Raw genomic sequence first — 22,840 nt, forward strand, 5'->3', positions numbered from 1 at the left:
TGTCTAAAAATCATGCATGAAGATTTTTCTATATAAATAAATATTAAATCTTCAACTCTTATCCACTCTTCATTTTCTAGTTAAATAAAAAAGAAAAGACAAGCCACAGATTTAGAAATACCGCTATGGGACTATTTGAGTGTTTCTCATAATTTTTAAGAGCATTTTCTGATAGATACAAAACACAAAGTAACCTAGAAATATTAATAGGTATCGTTACTGTTTAGGGAACTATAAATACATTGTTCCCTTTAGTATTAAATTTCTCTGTAAAATAAGGAAATCAAGGCAAATGGATGTTACATGCATTATATTACATGCCTTTTCTTGTTAATGTTGTTATCTATTGCTCCAGCTCTATTATTCTGTAACATAAATGCCACTTGATTAATTGAAATAAAATTGATCCAGATAAAAGCTACTTCAAATTCATGCAGGTTATGGCCATTCAGAAGCAGATGTTCTTCACCAATCCTTACTTGAAGCCAATATTGCTACTGAAGTGGGTCTTACGATTTTGAATACTTTATCTTTGTTCACAGTGGCATTTAAGGTATGTTTTAGATATATACAGTTGTGTACTAATAGTGATATAGTGTCTTAACAGTACTATTTTACAGATAGAAATATTCCTGCTCCAGAACTTTCTTTTACAATTGTGTTTAGGCTTCCTCGTTGGTATTTCTAAAGGTTGGGTTTTTGTATTATACTGTGTAATATTTTAAAGGGTGTTTTACTTCCCTCCCTCTCAGAAATCTGATAAAAGTCACACTATCCATTATCTGAAATATTAACAATTAATATGTTAATCAACACTTACGTTTATTAATAGATTTATCATTAGTAATTGCTTTGAAAAAAGTTTCCTATGTGCACTGGCACATAATAAGTCAAATTGCTATTCAGGTAGACAAATCAAAACTAATATTGGATACACAAAAGCTGAGGTATAGGTAGTCCTTGACTTACAACAATTTGTTTAACAACCATTTGAAGTAATGACAGCAGTGAAAAAAGTTACTTACAACCCGCAATCCTTGCATTTATAACCATTGCAGCATTCCTACGGTCCCATCTGGGTGCTTTGCAATGGTCTCAGCATCCTAAAATCATGGGATTGCCATTTGACACTAGCCCATGGGGTTTCCAATAAGCAAGGTCAATAAAAGAAGCCCACTTAACAACTATAGCAAAAAGGTTGCAAAATCGGGCATGATTCATTTAACAACTGCACTGTTTTGCAAAAGAGAGTTTTGCTCCCAATTTTGGCTGTAAGTCAAGGACTATGTTCACTTCTAGTCAAAAATAAACTTTTTGAAAATGTTACTTGATAATATCAGCATATTGTTAATATCAGGATATTGCAGATTTGGCTTATGGTAGTAATTAAGAATTTCTGAATTGTTTTGTATGCAGATCTTTGTGAAGTTAATTGATTAGCAGATCTATATACAGATGCGTTAATGTAAATAATTCTTTTCCCCCTCAAAATATACATTTTCTTAATTTTAAGAATCAGTTGCTGAAGGACGATGGCCATAATCCTCTGATGAAAAAAGTATTTGATGTATACATTTGCTTTCTACAAAAAAATCAGTCTGAAACAGCTTTAAAAAATGTTTTCAATGCTTTAAGGACCTTAATTTTTAAGGTAATTTTAATTTTATTTCCTTGATAGTGTATATTATATTGCTGTATGGTTTCACATTTTATTTATTTCTTTTAGGAATCAGTTAAATGCTTTTCCACATATAATAGATCTACATGTTAAATAAAAAGATACCTCTGTTTTAAATGCCAAGGTCTGTCTTTTAGATAGGAGAATAACTTGATCCAGATTGTTGGGGGTAATGTGCAATTAATGCTTCTACATTATAAATCACCCAGAGATTACTGCAAATTGCTATAGGATGATAGGTAAAGGTTCCCCTCGCACATATGTGCTAGTCGTTCCTGACTCTAGGGGACAGTGCTCATCTCTGTTTCAAAGCCGAAGAGCCAAATCTCTCTGAAGACGTCTCCGTGGTCATGTGGCCGGCATGACTCAATGCTGAAGGCGCACGCAACAGTTACCTTTCCACCAAAGTGGTTCCTATTTTTCTGCTTTGTATTTTTACATGCTTTCGAACTGCTAGGTTGGCAGAAGCTGGTAACGGGAGCTCATTCCATTAACAGCAATAGGGATTCGAACTGCTGACCTTTCTGATCGACAAGCTCAGCGTCTTAGCCACTGAGCCTAAATGATAATTGCTATTGCTAATTAATTTCTCTTCTATTTAGTGTCCCACATTATTTTTATTTTGCTCAACTTTAGTAAAGATGGAAGTGCATTCAGAAATATAAAAAATGTTATTTGGATTAAGATTTTATTTCATCCTAGTTTTATTAAGTTGGTCTTAACAGAATAAATGTTTTTTCTGCTCTACAGTTCCCTTCTACCTTTTATGAAGGGCGAGCTGATATGTGTTCTTCACTATGCTGTGAAATTTTGAAGTGCTGCAATTCCAAACTAAGTTCAATTCGAACTGAAGCTTCACAGCTCCTTTACTTCTTAATGAAGAATAATTTTGATTATACCAAAAAGAGATCATTTGTGAGGACACATTTACAGGTGAGTGTACTTTGTTGTTTCACTTGTTTCATAAAGAAAAAAAATCAATGAAACTTTATCTTTAAATTTCTGAAGATTTTAAACTGAGAGTTTATCTTTGCTAAAATGCATACAACAAATGGAGGTAATGCATAGATTATGAGCATGCATATATATAATATATATGCATATATTATAGAGCATGCTCTACCTGACTCCGTTATTACATCCTCTAACCCTCACAGCTTCAACCTTAAAAGTGTCTACAGTGGACCTCACCTTATTCCTAAGAGGTCTGTAAAGAGGGCGTGCATAAGCGCACCAGCGTGGCTACCGTCTCCATTTGTATCCATTTATTTCATTCATGTCCATGTTTATATTTATACCTGCTATCTTGTACATGTTTAACAAACGAATAAATACAAATACATGAAAATAGATACAGATGTTGCTCTGTTGTCATATACAGCAAATATTGAAGGATAATCTTTATTAATCAAGCATTAAGTTTTATATATGCATCATTCTTTGTAAAAATTTGGGAGAATTTTGATACTTACTTTGCTAACTGACATTCAGTTTGCAGAATAGTTTTTATATGGTATAGCATAGGCTACCTTACTTGACATTTTAGTGATCACACTTTTTTTTTTTTTGCAAGACTGCAGAGATTTTTTGGAGAAGGGAGGGGAGGCCTTGCATTATGATATTTCATTGCAGAGAACCCAAGTTTGATATTTGGCACACAGAGTTTAGGGTCAGATACATTCAGTATCTTACTTAGCTTTACTTCATGTATATTTTAAATTTCTTATATATCGTTTGGAAAGTCGATTTATTTTATCCATTTGTAGTTCTGTCTTAAAATTGCAACAATGTAATTTCAATAAGATTTGATATGTCTTGATAATGTGGCAATGACATTTGCAAAAATAAATGTTAAGTGGTGCGGAAAACAATAAATGCCCTAATTTCTGGTATGAATATTGCTTTGAAAGCAATTACTGTTGGCGGAAATTGCTTTAAAAGCAGCATTTATATGGAAAATTATGATTGCTAATTTAAATTATATTGTATGCTTTCAAGTTGAAGTGAGATAATTTACAAATTATTGTAGTTTGGATAGTGATACGTAACCAAAATTGTGATTTTGCATCTTAATAGGTTATCATTTCTGTGAGTCAGCTGATTGCAGATGTTGCTGGAATTGGAGGAACCAGATTTCAGCAGTCTCTTTCCATTATTAATAACTGTGCAAACAGTGATAAATATATTAAGGTTTGTAAAATGTGAAATGTAGAATTTGTCAATTGACATTACTCGAGTAGTACCTTGTAATGTGAAGGAACTTGCAAACTACTATTGGAAGTTTATTCCCTTTTGTCCAGGTAGTTAGGTAAGGTAAGCTTCTTGTATTTGAGGGGAAGGAATATAATAAGACTTCTAGAAATGTAAGATTTGTTTTTATCAAATACTATATGTCAGTCTGAACTATAGTAGTACAGTCAATTTTACTACATCCTGTGGTTTCCAAAACTATTTTGCATATAGAAATTCAGTCCTACTGAGAGAAATTTGCCATATTGACAAAGTTAATCTTTGACATTTGCAGCCTTAAATAAATAAGTAAGAAAATGCAAAAATAAATTTGTTCTTGTCAGGGTTCCATTTCACCATTCTTTTTACCTTTTAGTCTCATTCCTTGAAGTCTGATATTGAATGTGGGCTGTTGGCTGAAATCTTTAGTGCTGCAAATGCCTGATTCTCTTTAACTCTGACAAAAGTTTGTGAACTAATTTATAACTTAGCAACCCAGCATAATAGTAAATGAATGTACAACTCTGATTATTTACTGCAGGAGTCTCTATAGACTGTGAAATCCAGGTTAGCTAAGAATTCAAAGAGAAGCTTTACATGAAGTTCCTTAAATGTTTTTAGAATATCTGCATGATTTGAATTTCTAATGCTGCAAAGTTCTGAATCATGCAAAGTGTTGTTTTCTTCAGAGTACCACTTAACACATGGAAGTTGAAGAGAGTATGGAGTGAAATTAGCATTTAGCACCCAACTTCCCATTGCTTTTCATCTATTTGCATTCAGGCAAATGCCTAAAGATGACTATTATCTGTATTGGATGTATGCATTGCAGTTTACTCATCTTTTGTGGCCCTTGTTTGTGTTCACATTATTAATCATGTTATTTCAATTATAGCACACTACCTTTCCTTCTGATGTAAAAGATCTGACCAAACGCATCCGTACGGTCCTAATGGCAACTGCACAAATGAAGGAACACGAGAATGATCCAGAAATGCTAGTGGATCTTCAGTATAGTCTGGCAAAGTCTTACGCCAGTACACCTGAGCTGAGGAAAACATGGTTGGATAGCATGGCAAAAATTCATGTTAAAAATGGAGATTTTTCAGAGGTAAGCAAGAAGAAAGTACCTTAAAGTGATCTCATAGTACTGTTTCATAAATTCTTTTAAAAGTTGAAGCAATTAGATCTTTTTTTTAATAGCAAGGAAGTTAAAAATGTGAGAAACTTCATTTCAGTTCAAGGAGAAAGTTGCATTATCTATATACGTGCCTTTGAAGAACAGCCAGCTCTTATCTGTGGAAATAGAGATATTTTTTTTTCTGAAATAAGTTCCTATACAAATAAATAGCTTAGCGTTATTTGAACGCTTACAATTTTGAATTCATCATAATTGTCCTTTCTTTCTATTCATAATCTAGGCAGCAATGTGCTATGTTCATGTAGCAGCTTTGGTGGCGGAATACCTTCTACGGAAAGGTATGCATCATTGTCATTTTGGGGCAGTAAAATATTTTAAAATATATTAAAAATAATACAGCATGTTAGTTTATTATATTTCACCCTTTTCAAAAAAACCTTGGGCAATAGGTCATTTGTAAAATTATTTTGGCTTCACAGAATCCATAGGCAATTACTTGCTTTCATAGTTGAGCACATAGTTGATAACACAGATTAATAAATATGTATTAATATGTATGACTAATAAATACGTATGGCTACATAGAAAAAAAACAGTTCTTTACTTTCTACAAAGCACACTTTTCTAATTCAGGAATTATTTCAGATGCCCTTTGAAATATGGCAATATTATTTTCTATTTAGAACAAGGGTAGAAAAAAAACATTGATCTCAAGTCATCACAGCTAAATCACAGCTATACAGCATCCTAAAGAATCTGCTGAGGATTAGTGGTTTTGAGACATTGCCATGTTGCCAAATGCAAAAACCTAGGTTGTGTATGCCTTTAGAAGCCTATATATTAAAATAATAAAATATGGGTCAACATAGATTAGACAGCTGTTGTGGTAAACACATGGAGAAGTGTAGTTCATAAAGGTGAGCAAGAGAGAAAAAGGCTGTTTTTTATTTACCAAAATTTGGTGCATCTCTTTACTTAACTATAAAATTTACAGGAAAATAACTACCGTATTTTTCAGAGGATAACACGCACCGGAGTATAAGACGCACGAAGATTTTGAAGAGGCAAATTTTTTAAAAAAGTTTTGCACTCTGCAGACCTCCTCAAAACAGCTCATTTTTCGCGAAAATGGACCCATTTTTGTCAAAAAAGGGCATGCATAGCCTTTAGGCGGCTTATAGAGTGCTCCTGGGGGCTGGGGGGGCAGAATTAAGCAAAAAACAGCTCATTTTTCACTCATTTCTGCCCTCCCCAGCCCCCAGGAGCCCTGTATAAGCCTCCTAAAGGCTATGCACAGCCATTTTGGTGAAGGGAGTGGGGTTTCAGGAGGCAAAAAAATGCTGTATTCAGTGTATAAGATGCACCTAGATTTTCAGCGTCTTTTTTGAGGGAAAAAGGTGCATCTTATACTACGAAAAATATGGTAAAATTGAGGCATTATTGTCACAACTATTTTCCAACATGATGCAGCCATAATGCTCAAAGCCCCTCCATAATATGTCATGAGACAATTCACACAATTCTGGCTATGACAGTAACATCATAATACCTGTATTTCTGGTTGGAGTGAATCTTAATAATACCCCCCTACCACCAGTGGTGGGATTCAGCAAGTTCGCACCTATTCGGGAGAACCGTTGTTAACTTTCTAAGCAGTTCGGAGAACCAGTTGTTGGAAGAAATCTCATTTTGTTTTTTTCCACTTTGCAGGTCTAATGCTGTAAGAAAGGGAAGAAGGAAACATTCAGATGTTTTTTTCTAGCCTAATCTTTATTGCCCTGCTTACAGAAACAGCCTCTCCGGTTAACCCTTATTACATTGTAGGAGCTAAGGCCCATCGTCCTGAGTGACATTGAATTCACCACGCTCACACAGTCACATGACCAAGCTATGCCTACCCAGCTGGTCATTAGGGCAGAGAACTGGTTGTTAAATTATTTTAATCCCACCACTGCCTACCACCCACCTCCCAAATTGCCTATCATATAAAAGGACTTTCCATTGTTCAGTCTTAGTCTTGAAAGACCATGTAGTGTTACTTAACTAGTAGGTGTCCTTGTAGAATCGACTTGAGACTCAGATACCTTGGAAGGTCATTTCTGATAGGTTGGCCCTTTGCCAAAATTTCCTTCTTGCTGTTTTTGTTACCAGGAAATAATTCCATGCTTCTGTTTTGTAGTCTTCTTCAACAACAGCAGACAATTGAACTGCTCATTTTTTTGGAAGAAAATATTATAAACAGTTTTAATACTCCCAATATCTGATACATACCGCTTTCTAAATATATCCTTACACAATTATACAAAACTCACAATTGAACTATTTACTAGTAGCTATCAGACTGTTTTTATTCATCTGTGGGATTTACATTCTCTCTCTCCCTAACTCTCTCCCTAATTGTTTCAGGTTAACTTGTGCATTTTTCTTCATGTTTTTTTTCCTATATGTTCAGGAATGTTTAGACAAGGTTGTAGCAGCTTCAGAGTAATCACTCCAAATATAGATGAAGAGGCCTCAATGATGGAAGATGTGGGGATGCAAGGTGTTCACTTTAATGAAGTATGCAAACTTAGTTTATAGATACTTACAAGTCATTATCATTTTGATTTTCTTGACTTCTGAAATATCTGTTTTATTGACTAGCCCAGTGGTCGACAAGCCGCGGCTCGCGACCCACATGCGGCTCTTTACACATTTTAATGCGGCTCATCTGTGTGCCAGGCGCCCGCTCCCCTCCCTACTCTCGGGCACTTCAAAACAAGTGCCCCTTTCCCGTTTTTCTTTTCGACCCACAATGATTAGGGAGGATCCTGAAGTCGGGCGGGGACGAGAAGCGAGGAGGCAGAAAAACAAACGGAGGCTAAGAAGCTTCCCCCCCGCCTCCGTTTCTTTTTCTGCCTCCTCGCTTCTCGTCCCCGCCCGACTTCAGGATCCTCCCTAATCATTGTGGGTCGAAAAGAAAAAAGGGAAAGGGGCGCTTAAAGGTTCAAACAGTAGAGCAAACGCTTCAGAGGCAACAGTTTTCACGGGGAATTAGAACAGAGAGCCCTGGAGTTTCGCTGCCCACCCGGTCAGACCTCGCTTTCCTCGCATGATTGGCTAATTTGCTACTGCCCGGCTCCCCGGTTAGATTTTTGCTGAGGGGGGGGAAGCTCCTTGGCCTCCGTCTCTTTTTCTCCCTCCTCGCTTCTTGGGGCTCCACCAATGGGGGAGCAAGGCCCAGCACCAGGCTTTGCGCTAACACAGGGGTCTGCAAAGTTGGCTGTTTTAAGACTGGTGGACTTCAATTCTCAGAATTCTGGGAGTTGAAGTCCACCAGTCTTAAGAGCCAATTTTGCAGATCCCTGGGCTAATATGATTGATGCCCTTGGTGGACTTCAATTCTCAGAATTCTGGGAGTTGAAGTCCACAAGTCTTAAAGCTGTCAGGTTTGAACACCCCTGGGGGTTTTTTCCTAAAGGGTTAGGGATGCAAGGATCTTGTAACTTGACAGCTTTAAGACTTGCGTGCTTCAAATGCCAGAGTTTATTGAAACTAAAAACAGTGTACCATCCTATGTATTTTCGGTTTTAAAAATGTGGCTCTCAAAATAAATTTCAATCGTGGTTTTGGCGAGATTTGGCTCAGTTGAAAAAAAAGGTTGCCCACCACTGGACTAGCCCAAATAGGTTGTCAAATAACATTACATTTTTAAAATGTAATGTTATTTGACAACCTATTTGGGCTAGTCCAGTGGTGGAGGTCCTCACGCTCCGAATCTGACCGAACACAGGTAAGAGCCTATTTGCGGACTTACCTTGTGGCAATAAGAGCGGCCAAGCGTAGGCATTGTGCCGCCCTTATTGCATCCGCGGATAACCGCCCTGCCGCCCTGTTTCGGGTGACCCGCTCCCTTTTATCGCAGGGGACGCGGGGGGCACCCTTACAGGGAAGAGCAGAGGAGTTTGGGGAATATCTGCAGGACAAAATTGCTCAGATCCGGAGCGGATGGACCTCCGTCAGTGGACCAGACGAGCCATCAACAGCGAGTCTTGAGAGACCATTCTGGGAGGAGTTTGACTCTGTTGTCCCCGAGGATTTGGACAGGTTGCGTGGACGGCTGCAGCCCACTACATGTTCAATGGACCCGTGTCCCTCCTGGCTGGTACTGGCAGCCTGGGAGGTGACACGAGGCTGGCTTCTGGGCCTGGTGAACGCCTCATTGGGTGAGGGATACTTACCAACCGCCTTGAAAGAGGCGGTGGTGAGACCCTTGCTCAAGAGGCCTTCGCTCGACCCAATGGAGCTAGCTAACTATCGTCCAGTCTCCAACCTCCCCTTTCTGGCGAAGGTTGTCGAGAATGTGGTGGCGCAGCAGTTTCCACGACACCTGGACGAATCCGATTATCTAGACCCACGCCAGTCCGGCTTCCGACCCGGGCACAGCACAGAGACAGCCTTGGTCGCGTTGGTCGATGATCTCTGGAGGGCCAGAGATAGGGGTTGTTCCTCTATCCTGGTCCTATTAGACCTGTCGGCGGCTTTTGATACCATCGACCATGGTATCCTATTGCGCCGGTTGGAGGGGATGGGAGTCGGAGGCACCGTTTTGCGGTGGTTCGGCTCCTACCTCTCCGACCGGAAGCAATGTGTGTTGACAGGGGGGCAGAGGTCGACCCTGAGGCCACTCACTTGTGGGGTGCCACAGGGGTCGGTCCTCTCGCCTCTCCTGTTCAACGCATATGTGAAGCCGCTGGGTGAGATCATCCGTGGTTTTGGGGTTGAGTACCACCTGTACGCTGATGATACTCAGCTGTATATTTCAACCCCAAACCACCCCAACGAGGCTGTCGAAGTGATGTCCCGGTGTTTGGAAGCCGTCGGGGTCTGGATGGGGGACAACAGACTCAAACTCAACCCCTCCAAGACTGAGTGGCTGTGGCTACCGGCACCTCGGTTCAGCCAGCTGACACCATCGCTGGCCATAGGGGGCGAACAACTGTCCCCTGTGGAACGGGCGCGCAATTTGGGCGTCCTCCTTGATGCCCGGCTGTCAATGGAGGACCATGTGGCAGCCGTGGCAAGGGGGGGCGTTCCACCAGGTCCGCCTGGTGCGCCAATTGCGCCCCCTACTGGACCGGAGTGCCCTGCGCACGGTCACTCATGCGCTGGTGACGTCTCGCCTGGACTACTGCAATGCCCTCTACATGGGGCTTCCCTTGGGACGCATCCGGAGACTGCAGCTAGTTCAGAACGCAGCCGCGCGGGTTATCATGGGGAGTACACGATACTCCCACGTAACACCCCTCCTGCGCGAGCTGCACTGGCTACCTGTGGCCTTTCGGGTGCGTTTCAAGGTATTGATTACCATCTTTAAAGCGCTCCATGGCATAGGACCTAGTTATCTGCAGGATCGCATCCTACCACACACGTCCCTACGACCAATCCGCTCACACAGGGAGGGACTCCTCCTGGTGCCGTCCGCTAGGCAATGCCAGCGGGCGACACCTAGGAGTAGGTCCTTCTCTGTGATGGGCCCAACCCTCTGGAATGACCTCCCCCCCCGACATCAGAACCACCACCGACCTCCGCTCCTTCCGTCAAAAATTAAAAACTCACCTGTTTCAATCAGCTGGCCTGGCACTCTCTTAGTTTTGTCTCCCGGGGATATATTTTAACTGGGTTTGGGTATTTTAATTGGGGATGTTTTTTAGGGTTTCCATAGCATATTTATTTCTTGTACAGTCTCTTCTCCTCCATCTAAATGTTTAGTATTTAATTGTTTTTATATTATTTATATTGTTATTCATGTATTTTATCTGCATTTTATCTGACTGTACACCGCCCCGAGTCCCTTTTTGCGGAGAGGGGGCGGTTTAGAAATCCAAAGAAATAATAATAATAATAAAAAATCATTTATTTATTACAGTTCCTAAGATGTACATTTATTGCTGAAAACAATCATGGCAGGAAACTTTTTCTTTTTATTAGAAAAAATACTTTAAAAATTAAAAGGAGAGTCTGAGTCAGTGGAATCCTTTAAAACTCACATTTTTACAAACTATAAAAGAAGCTTAAAATCCTTCACTACCAAATATAAGAAATAATATATGATATTCCACAGTTGAGAGAATGAAGCCACAAAGGAACCAAGCTAAGACTTAAAAATTTTCTATCATGTCAATTTAATTAGCTGGTTTGATAAGACTAATGCAACCTGTAGGAAATACGAAAAATGTAACATTTGCACATTGTTAATACTGCATCTAGCTTCAACCATGGTTTGCTATATTGTACTCAAGAACTTCTGAAATAGTTTGTATGAATTGAGTAAACATGCTGCCGACATGAAAATAACGTTATTGATTGCCATCAATTATTCTAGAAAAAATATCTAGATTTATTATTTTTAGATTACTACATTTTGCTGCATAGGGAATAATTGCTTAGCTGATAATTATTGCTGAGCTCATTTTTAACTCATGAACTTTATCTTATGATAATTACATGAACTCTAGACCCTATTAAAGGTGTGTGTGTGTGTGTGTGTGTGTGTGTGTGTGTTCTAGGAATACTGATATCAAGTTGATCATAAAGCAATACAAAAATGCACTGTTATCAATGCTATCACTTAATTTAATATGTATTATAACTATGATTACGCCATTTTGTTTCTAAGGGAATGGAGGTAAATGGAAAATTATTTTGATTGACATTAAAATAAAAGAGTAGTGAATGTTGTGTTCTGCATTATATTGATCAAACAAAGATCAAACTGAGTTAAAAATATAAAGCAAATACATTTTGAATGTTAACTGGCATCCCTATTTGCTTTTCAATATTGGAGCAAAATTTTATTAGAACATTTGCTGTATATTGCTAGTGCTTAAATATAGATAGATGCATCAATAGTGTAAAAATTGTGTCTATATTTTTTGGTACAGATTAATTTCTACTAGTAATGACAATTTGCATGTCATTCTTTCTGTAACTAGGAAATATTGATGGAATTATTGGAACAATGTGCAGATGGTCTTTGGAAGGCTGAACGATATGAACTGATTTCTGATATATATAAACTTATAATTCCTGTTTATGAAAAACGAAGAGATTTTGAGGTATTAGTTTAAATCTATAAATACTTCAAAGACTTATAACAGGCCATTTAACAACTGTTCTAAACAACCAGTGATTCCCCCCCCCCCCAAATAAATACCAACCTGTTTCAAAGTTATGTCAGATAAAGTGCTCCCGTGGTGATTCACACTTATGACAGACCATGGGGATGCTGCCGTGCAAAGAGTTCATAGTTGAGTACATAGTTTATCATATAGTGAAAGCTCATATTAAAAAGACTATCTTTTTTTCTATATAGCTTTATAGTCTTAGGTGATCACAGTTAATTTTTTCAGTTGTTATATAGTCCTGCCTAATTTAATGAAATTTAATGGATTTTTCAACAAATGTCACCTCTAGTCACCTCACCTCTATTTCTAAATTTTTAAGATTGGTTTTAAGGTCTGTTTTTTAATTTTTATAAATTGTACAGGGGTTGTTTAATTGGATTTTTACCTATGTGTTTGATTGTTTGTATGTTTTTAATTTTTTCCTGTACACCGCCCGGAGTCCCTCCGGGGAGAGGGGGGGGTCTAGAAATTTAATAAATTATTATTAAATTATTATTAGTAATTTAAAAAGTTATTTTAACATGATACCCGTTTTTGTTCTATGTTAAGGAAACCTAGCTTTGAATTTTTAAAACTTAACTAGATAATACATTTTATTCTGTTTCTAATAACCCAAAGGTATTCATGTCTTTATTTACAAAAACATTTTCCATCTATTTTTAGAAGTTAGCTCATCTGTATGACACATTGCACCGGGCCTATAGCAAAGTTACCGAAGTTATGCACACAGGAAAGCGATTGCTGGGAACATATTTCAGAGTGGCCTTTTTTGGACAGGTGAGCACGATCTGCTGTAGCCTTTGCTCATTGCCAACTAAACACCTGAAAGAATGCAACATACAGGTAGCCCTCACTTAGCAACCACAATTGGGACTGGCAACTACTTCACTAAATGATGCAGTCACTAAATGAAACATCATATGATTGTGATGGACATACGTCACTTCTCATTCAGTCATTAAACAGCTCGCCCTGGTTGTTAAGTGAGACAACATGAGAGTGACTTGGGAATTTACTGGCAACTTCACCATAGAGTCTACTTATTGGTTGTGAAGTACACAAGTGGCAATCACATGATGACAATATGTTCTTGACGGTTGTAAATTCCTGCTGATTGCAAAGTGCCCAAATGTCCATCATGCCACTGCAGGGCCGCTGCAATGATCAAGAACATAACAACTGGTTGTAAAGTTACTTTTTTGGCAACCATTGTAACTTCAACTGGTCACTAAACAGGGCAGTGGTTAAGCAAGATCTACCTGTATTCTAACAGCATGTTTTTAAATCTGTTATGTCTATTTCTATTTGCATGTACTTTCAATTAATGTTTATAGAACTAACAATTGTATTCTGAAAAGGACAATCTCTTCATCAGTAAACTTTATGCTTTTTTCTTTTTTCTTTATGATTACTTTCTTAAGGCAGCGGTAAGTTTTCTAATCATATCAATATAAATTATTAAGCACATTATTTTGTGTTTTGATATGGAAGTTTTTTTCTGATCTTTGTTTCAATTTTTGTGAAAATATATACTTTCACTTGGAAAAGATGTCTGTACTTAGGCATACTCACTATTTTAACATTATCTATCTATCTATCTATCTATCTATCTATCTATCTATCTATCTATCTATCATCTATCTATCATCTATCATCTCCTTTGCAACCAAATAAAGTAAATTGTGTATATAAGTATATGTGTATGTGCACTTATTGGAGAAAAATGTGTGTTGGTGATAGAAATTAAATTATGATAGGACTGAAACATATAACACTCCATTTATTCTATTGTCTCTTATGACTATAGCAATACCAGTTTACAGACAGTGAAACAGATGTGGAGGTAATTACAAATATTGCTTTTTAAAGCAAGCAGTGCAGTAAACATCACTGCATACAAGCTTCATCTGGTGTGGATATTGTTGTCAATTTAGCCTGCATTTTAAACATGCTATGTTGTATTCCCTGCACCATTTCATTTTCAGATTCAAATATTTATTTCTATAATTTATAAAACAATAGATCTGCTTTTTAGATGAAAAGACCTGTTTCACCTTCCATGGAATCTATTCAGAATAAATTAACCAGAGAGTATGTGAAAAATGATGATATATAGCATTTCCTAAAAATAAAATAGAATTCAGCTAAATTAACCCTTGATTTAAAATTAACTTGGGTTGTACTGCATGACATGATGAAATGTTATAGGGTGTTTTGTTAAACTTAAAAATCACACAAACTCTTTAAGCATGGGCTAGTGTTTTGGCATGTGAAACAGGCATACAACAATATATTGGAAAAACCGTATGTTCCTGAAAACATTAACCTTAACATCACATATAATTACAACATTCACTATATAGCTGTGTGCATTCATTTTAATGCAACTCCACTGCTTTATTCTTCAATATTTTTTCTCCTTCATCCTTGACATTAAAGACTGACATTGCATTAAATATTGATATAATCAGAATTTAACCTTTCTGTGTTATTTTTTTCTAAAGGGATTCTTTGAAGACGAGGATGGAAAAGAATATATTTACAAAGAACCTAAGCTCACATCTCTTTCAGAAATTTCCCAGAGGCTACAAAAGCTCTACTCAGATAAATTTGGATCTGAAAATGTCAGGATGATCCAGGATTCTGACAAAGTAGGACCACATATTATCTTATAAGAACTGAAGAAGCTGTAACAAAATCTAAATACAGTAAACCTAAACAAATAAATTGAATAATCTCTTCTGTTGCCATTGTTTAAATAGAATAAAATAATACTTTACAGATCTTCATTTGGTTTAATAATTGTAATAAAGCTAGTTTGAGCTTAGTAATACTTACTGAACACATCAATGTTTTTATGTCAATTTTTCAACAAAATAGTATGTTTTTAGTTCTCATGAAAGTATTATATCAATCCTTAAATCAACAAATAACTATATATTCATAACTTCGCATTGTGTTATCTACAATTTTTGTAGGTAAATCCTAAGGATTTGGATTCAAAGTATGCCTATATTCAAGTTACACACGTAGTTCCATATTTTGAAGAAAAGGAATTGCAGGAAAGAAAAACGGAGTTTGAAAAAAATCACAACATCCGCCGATTTATGTTCGAGATGCCTTTTACTCAGCTGGGTAAAAGACGAGGTATGGTCGAAGAACAGTGCAAGCGACGCATCATTCTTACAGGTAGGGCAAAGAAAAGGCAACTCTTGTTTCTCCTGCCACCCACCTACCCACTATTATCTTCCCCTCAAATATCAGAGCAACTTGTGTCTTATTAAAGGTTTGATATGATTATGTCTTACCAACTTTCACAATTCCATTTGGCAGGAAATTGGTGTAGGTTTTTTCCCCTCTGCCAAGGATAAGTAGGATTGAATCAATCATATTAACTCTATTCAGGCACTTTTATGAACATATGAGTGCTAGAAACTAATACAGGATATGCTATAAACATTTTTCTACCTTTATGCTGAAATTGACCTGTTTAGTTGGGAGTCACAAAGGAAACAAGTCACATTCTTGTAAATATGAATATAGTTAATCACTCCACGCACACCCGGAAATGTATGACTAGTTTTTCTTTTTCTATCTTTTTTTTTCTTTAATTACTTGCATAGGGATTATTCTTTATACTATCTATGTTGTTTATATTTTTTGTCATGGATTGCACCAGTGAGGCTAAAACCAATTTCGTTGTATACATGATGTACAAAGACAATAAATACTATACTATACTAGTTCTTCAGGTACATGTTTCATTAGGGTCTTAGAGAGGCAGTGCAAACAGAATGTAAGGACTGAGCTAATAAGATGTTTTATTTAATAGAAACTATAATTAGTACCAATCCCCCTAGGCAAAAATCACCAGGCCATATAATATATGCTTTAAGATATCATTTTACAATTGCAAAAGTAAGTATCATTTTATGAAAATAATATTTTATCATCCCAATACATTCACTAAAAGTTATGCTGAGATTGGTTTTAGCTCTGTAGTGAGAGCATGGTGTGATAAACACAGATTATTTGTATAATATTCTAAGCAGAGACAATGCTATTATTTTGCATTTTATAGTTCAGATTTTCTCTCCCTGGAGCAGGCTACCTGTGTGTCTTAAGGTGGCCTGATTCTTTAAATCAGGCATTAAAGCATCATTTACAACAATTATAGTGGAAAGGACTGTTTTGTCTCTTTTCACATTTTTAACCCATTTTGATTTATGGTAGTATATGAGACATTCACATTATGTGCAATGTTCGAATCTCGTATTTTATTCATGTCCTGTCCTTTTAAACAAATGCAGCCCTACAAACAGCTGATTTTGCAACAGAACTAAGTTTTTATTGCCTCTCAATTGCCATAACAGTTACTAATATGTCAAGGCCAGATTGTATGCTGACTCACAACTACTCTTGCACCATGATTATTGATTGCTTAAGTAAGATTGGTAGCTGTTAGGGATGTTTCTTTCTCACCAAGAAACCAAAACATCCTAGTTTCTTAGATGACAATCTGAAAATTGTTCTCAATTTTTACTTATTTATTTATTTATTTATTATTCGTATTTATAGACCGCCCCCTCTCCCGAAAGGGACTCGGGGCGGTGTACAGTCACTAAAATGCGTTATAAAATACATACATAAAACAGTTAAATAATTAAATACGTAGGTGGAGGAGGTTGCAAGACTGTATATAGAATAATAAATATAGTACATTAAAAACTCTAATAACCCAAGAGTTAAAATATTACCCAAAATTACCCATTAAAATATATCCATCGGGAGGTAAAAACTAAGAATGTGCCAGGCCAGCTAATCGAAACAGGTGAGTCTTTAATTTTTGACGGAAGGAACGGAAGTCAGTGGTAGTTCTAATGTCGGGGGGGAGGTCATTCCAGAGGGTTGGGCCCATCACAGAGAAGGTCCTACCCCTAGGCGTCGCCCGCTGGCACTGCCTAGTGGACGGCACCAGTAGTAGTCCCTCCCTGTGAGAGCGGATTGGTCGTAGGGATGTGTGCGGGAGGATACGATCCCGCAGGTAACTGGGTCCTGTGCCATGGAGCGCTTTAAAGATGGTAATCAATACCTTGAAACGCACCCGAAAAACCACAGGTAGCCAGTGCAGCTCGCGCAGGAGAGGTGTCACATGGGAGTATCTTGAGCTCCTCATAATCACCCGCGCGGCTGCGTTCTGAACTAGCTGTAGTCTTCGGATGCGTCCCAAGGGAAGCCCCGTGTAGAGGGCATTGCAGTAGTCCAGGCGAGACGTCACCAGCGCATGAGTGACCATGCGTAGGGCATCCCGGTCCAGTAGGGGGCGCAATTGACGCACCAGGCGAACCTGGTGGAACGCCCCCCTTGCCACGGCTGCCACATGGTCATCCATAGACAGCCGGGCATCTAGGAGGACGCCCAAATTGCGCGCCCGCTCCACAGGGGGGAGTTGTTCACCCCCTATGGCCAGCGATGGAGTTAGCTGGCTGAACCAGGGTGCCGGTAGCCACAGCCACTCAGTCTTGGAGGGGTTGAGTTTGAGTCTGTTGTCCCCCATCCAGACCCCGACGGCTTCCAAACACCGGGACATCACTTCGACAGCCTCGTTGGGGTGGTTTGGGGTTGAGATGTACAGCTGCGTATCATCAGCGTACAGATGGTATTCAACCCCAAAACCACGGATGATCTCCCCCAGCGGCTTCACATATGCGTTGAACAGGAGGGGCGAGAGGACCGACCCCTGCGGCACCCCACAAGAGAGTGGCCTCAGGGTCGACCTCTGCCCCCCTGTCAACACACATTGCGTCCGGTCAGAGAGGTAGGAGCCGAACCACCGTAGAACGGTGCCTCCGACTCCCATCCCCCCCAGCCGGCGCAATAGGATACCATGCTATACTTGAACCAGCTGATCGTATAAATCAATTAATGTAAAAAAAAAAGACAATTCAAGAGAATAAAAATGAAAAATAAGTGAAAAGAAAATCAGTAAAATCAAGAAAATATATTCATCAGGAAAAAGTACCATGAAGTGCAAGCAGAAAGGACAAGATAATAAAGGAAAAAAATACATTTTAGCAGCAGTAGAATCAAAGTCTTTAAAAAAAGGATATGTGTTGATAGAAAAAAGATAAAAACCAAAGCAATCTAACCTTAAAAAAAAGTAGGACTATAATCTTCCCATGCTAGTCCTTTAAACTCAGTGCTCTATAACTGTCTGGTTTGGTTCTGCAACCCAACAAGACAGACACAGACTTCAGAGGATAATTAGAACTGCAGAAAAAGCAATTACTGTCAACCTGCCTTCCATTGAGGATCTGTATACTGCACAAGTCAAAAAGAAGGCCATGAAAATATTTACAGACCCCCTCCATCCTGGTAAATTGTTTCAACTCCTACCCTCAAAACGATGCTATAGAGCACTGCACACCAAGACAACGACACAAGAACAGTTTTTCCCCCAAACGCCATCACTCTGCTAAACAAATAATTCCCTCGCCACTGTCAAACTATTCACTAGGGCTGCATTACTATTGCTATTAGTCTTCTCATTGTTCCTATCACCCATCTCCTCCCACTTATGATTGCATGACTGTAACTTTGTTGCTTATATCGTTATGATTTATATTTATATTGTTTCCTGATTGCTTATTTGTACCCTATGACTATCATTAAGTGTTGTACCTTATGATTCTTGACGAATGTATCTTGTCTTTTTATGTACACTGAGATCATATGCACCAAAGACAAATTCCTTGTGTTTCCAATCACACTTGGCCAATAAAGAATTCCATTCCATTCCATTCCATTCTATTCTCTAGAATAGATTCATCTTACGATATGCAGGCTAACATGGGAGGAGACTTTATTACTTTGGTCACAGCTATTCTGACCTTAAAGGATATAATTACACCAACAAATAATCTGGTACCCAGTATACAGCTGTAACATAGGGGATTACATGATCAAGGGCATTTATATGGGCATCTGTATGATGGCATGATGTTTATAAGATGATTTTGACATCACCATGGCTTTTTAAATGCTTCTACCTGGAGTTTCATCATTTTGCAACTGCGATCTAAAATCTAGCAGCAGTACCTTTCATGGGAAAAATGCTAAATAAGGAGTGCATTTTTTAAAAAGCATATCATTTATTGATACTTATTTGCTATTCAGAGATGGCTATATTAAGGACTGTCTGCAAACATGACACAAAAAGGAGCACTAATTTCCAAATGGATGATTTTTTAGAATATGCATTTTAGGTAACATTTACTTGGTCCCAATATAAAAAGAATTGCATTATCAGTAAAAAAAAAGGTTTTTTTAATTTTCAAAATTTTGTGATTTAAATTAACCACATACTTAATCATATTAATTATTTTATGTCTCTAGTTATCAATTGTTTTCCATATGTAAAAAAGAGGATTCCCATAATGTATCAACAATACAAAGATTTAAATCCAATTGAGGTAGCCATTGATGAAATGAATAAAAAAAATGCAGAACTCCGGCAACTTTGTTCATCAACTGAAGTTGATATGATCAAACTTCAATTAAAGCTGCAGGGTAGCGTTAGTGTCCAGGTAAGTGCCATGCATGTTTCATTTGGTATATTTCCTTTTTTTTAACCACTAAACCATTTCCCTTCCTTTATTATTCAACATCTACTATTCATTATATTAAAATAATAACCTAAATAATCAAAATCTAATCTTAAAAAGAGGAATGGATTTGATGTGGTCTACATTTGAATCACACAGTGTCTTATATCAAGACATCCTTTTTGTAAGTAGCCCTATTCAGATGGTACATCTCATCCTATTCTAAATCACGCAAGAGCTGTATGAGACCCTGAGCAGATTCCCTGCTATGGATTGGCCCCTTCTACTAATTGTGTGTGTGATTGGTAATGGACAAGCAGAGTTTCGGTCTAGTTAGGAAAATGCTTCCAATAATGTCGGAGATTCAGGGCATTCAGTGTTATTACAGGAGAAAAACAACTATATTAACGAACAGCCATTTTTCTTTTAGGTTAATGCTGGTCCATTAGCATATGCCAGAGCTTTCTTGGATGATACAAGCACCAAAAGATATCCAGACAATAAAGTCAAATCACTGAAGGAAATTTTCAGGTAAACATTCTGAAAATATATTTTTTTCTTGGACATAAGATACTTGAATGCTTTTAACTTCATTTTATTTTACTTCCATTTTCATTTCAGACAGTTTATTGAAACTTGTGGGCAAGCTCTAGAAGTAAATGAACGGCTTATAAAAGAAGACCAGATAGAATATCAAGAAGAAATGAAAGCTAACTATAGAGAGATGGCAAAAGAACTCTCTGAAATTATGCATGAGCAAGTATGTACTGAGCTTCATTCAAGATGCTCTAGATTATCCTATGGTTAAGAAGCATTATCTCCATACCAGTTATCTCACCCAGAATTTGCCTATCTTGATTTTTGTTTGCTTGGCTGTATGTGTGTATCTAGCGCAGACAAAAACATAAATTATATATATATATATACATATATAAAGAAGATATTTGAACAAGAGAGGTTGTGCTTTATTTTACTTCTTACCTTAAAATTGACATAAAAATAAGTTTGGCAACTTTCTTTTTCTCTCACTTTCCCCAATTCTGTCCTGCTAGGAAATAAACAACAGGCTCTAAGATGAGCTATGGTATCAATTGCAGCATAATTACTCAGTAACAGTAGATTGCCATTAGTCACATTTCTGTTTATCAGCTGCTTAGTAAAATTAATTTCTGCCAATACTATGTTTACACAACATGTAAGCACATGTTCAGCAATAGCACATTGTATATGTTTGCTATTTCTTGACATGTTTAAATTAAACACAAAACATAATTTTTAAAAACATCATTTTCCTACAATAGGCATGGAGTATCTCTCTGACATGGATCAAATTACCAATCATGTTCAGCCCACCACTTTCTTCCTCAAGTCAATACAGATAAATTTTTTTTCTGATTAGGAGATATTTGGACATGTGAACAACTTCTTTTTACTTTGCAATCCGATTCTACTACTTTATAAAGGACCATTTTCAAAGAGAGTTGGTGAAAATGTGTTATTCTTCTAAATACTGCAGACTCCTCCATACTAACCCCCCCCCCCCTGCACTGGAACTATACTATATTAACAAATATTAAGTATTTGTCTTGTACTGTAAAACAACAGTTAATTATAAGTATATTATGTGTGGAAGCAGTATAAGAAGGGAGAGATTTATGTCTGAAAAATCTGCATATATTTTGTGAATGGGATTCAGACAATCAGGTCAGAGTATCATACGTTACAAGGAGGTAACACCTGCCATTATTGTTATGCAATGCCTGTGTGCTTTTCCAAAACCAATTTAGATCCTGCTATAATTGGAGCCACTCTTAATATAACCGATCCCAGTGCATGATACAGACTCTGTGGGAGACGGCTGGCTTGAGTGCCAATAGTTTATGAACATCCCTCAAGATTTCAGGAGAGAGAAGAACAACACATTTCTCATGAGATTTTGTAAACTGGAAGTTCAACGCTCTCTATGTGGTGCTCCTTAGAGGCTTTCAATTATGAAATAATAATCTTGTATTTTTTTTTAAGTAGGGAACCAACATCTGTTGATCTCTTTTTGAAATATCTTACATTTTTATCTTATTGTTTTAAAGGGGGCACTCCTTTTTTGCAAAGTTTAAATACCTATTTTGCTTTCCTAAGTACATATTAAAGAAATTAAACAGATTTTCTTTGAGAAAAGTGTTATCATATTCCATAGAAACCTTAATGGGCATCTCTCTTTCTTCCTTTTCTTTTTCCCTATGCTGCTTTGAAAATGTGATCAGCTGGGATGGTAATATCTTTTAGTTTCTAGTTTTCTCTTTGTATTTTAGTCACATTTTATTTGACTGTAATTTACTAACACCAAACAAATTGTATTACCCTTGTTTATATTGCATATTAGAGTTGTTTCTAATAAATGAAGTAGTTTCTCATTCTCTAGCCCTAGTTTACCATATAGGTAGTGTAGGCAGTTTTCCCCAAGCTAATAACTTCAAGATACTGCGCTCTGCAACTCTTGACATCCCTAGCCAGCAGAATCTGGCATGCCAATTCACCTCTGCTAATTCACTGTTGCCAAGTCGCTGCAAGACCACTCCACATGGCCAATTCGGTGAGGCAACTCTTCATGAGTGATCAGAGGGAGAGCTGGGCAAGCAAGTGGGTGGGCGAGGGCTTCCCATTTTCACACCCCATCACCACCACCCAAACTCAAGACTGAAGAGACATGGGACAGTGTCAGTAGGTGGTATGCAAATGGGACAACCCTGGCTGCTGCCACCTCCCCGCAGCAGTGGGTATGGTGGCCAGGGAGGTGAAGATGGGAAGCCACCACTGCTCTGCACTCTGTCCACCCGCTCGCTCACACAGATCTTCTTTTGGCTGCCTGCAGTAAATTGTTCCTGCGGTGAGTTGGCCATGTGGCGTTGTCCTGTGATGACTTGGTGGTAGTGGGTTGGCAGAGCCAACTTCGCAATGGCGAGCTGGTAGTGGCAAGCTGGCCATGGTGAGTTGTCCCATTCCATAACCAGAATAATTACTGGTG

At 37.9% G+C, this 22,840-nt stretch overlaps 1 protein-coding gene across 8 annotated transcripts in view; it reads left to right on the forward strand.

Annotated features, from left to right (window-relative positions):
• The window catches only part of DOCK9 (dedicator of cytokinesis 9), a 137,196-nt gene that overhangs the window by 112,297 nt on the left and 2,059 nt on the right, over positions 1–22,840 (forward strand). For 6 of the 8 annotated variants that reach the window (XM_081948185.1, XM_081948186.1, XM_081948182.1 and 3 more), the window contains exons 39-53: positions 438–553; positions 1,514–1,651; positions 2,429–2,611; positions 3,755–3,868; positions 4,803–5,018; positions 5,329–5,386; positions 7,501–7,607; positions 12,023–12,145; positions 12,878–12,991; positions 14,022–14,057; positions 14,719–14,865; positions 15,193–15,403; positions 19,610–19,800; positions 20,249–20,349; positions 20,440–20,578. In XM_081948185.1, the coding sequence (XP_081804311.1) occupies positions 438–553; positions 1,514–1,651; positions 2,429–2,611; positions 3,755–3,868; positions 4,803–5,018; positions 5,329–5,386; positions 7,501–7,607; positions 12,023–12,145; positions 12,878–12,991; positions 14,022–14,057; positions 14,719–14,865; positions 15,193–15,403; positions 19,610–19,800; positions 20,249–20,349; positions 20,440–20,578 (1,994 nt within the window). The remainder of the gene's footprint in view (positions 1–437; positions 554–1,513; positions 1,652–2,428; positions 2,612–3,754; positions 3,869–4,802; positions 5,019–5,328; positions 5,387–7,500; positions 7,608–12,022; positions 12,146–12,877; positions 12,992–14,021; positions 14,058–14,718; positions 14,866–15,192; positions 15,404–19,609; positions 19,801–20,248; positions 20,350–20,439; positions 20,579–22,840) is intronic. The other 2 variants (XM_081948184.1, XM_081948187.1) reach the window with 1 other exon arrangement.

This window comes from Natrix helvetica (genome assembly GCF_964273705.1).
Source record: "Natrix helvetica genome assembly, chromosome: 3".
NCBI lineage: Eukaryota > Metazoa > Chordata > Lepidosauria > Squamata > Natricidae > Natrix > Natrix helvetica.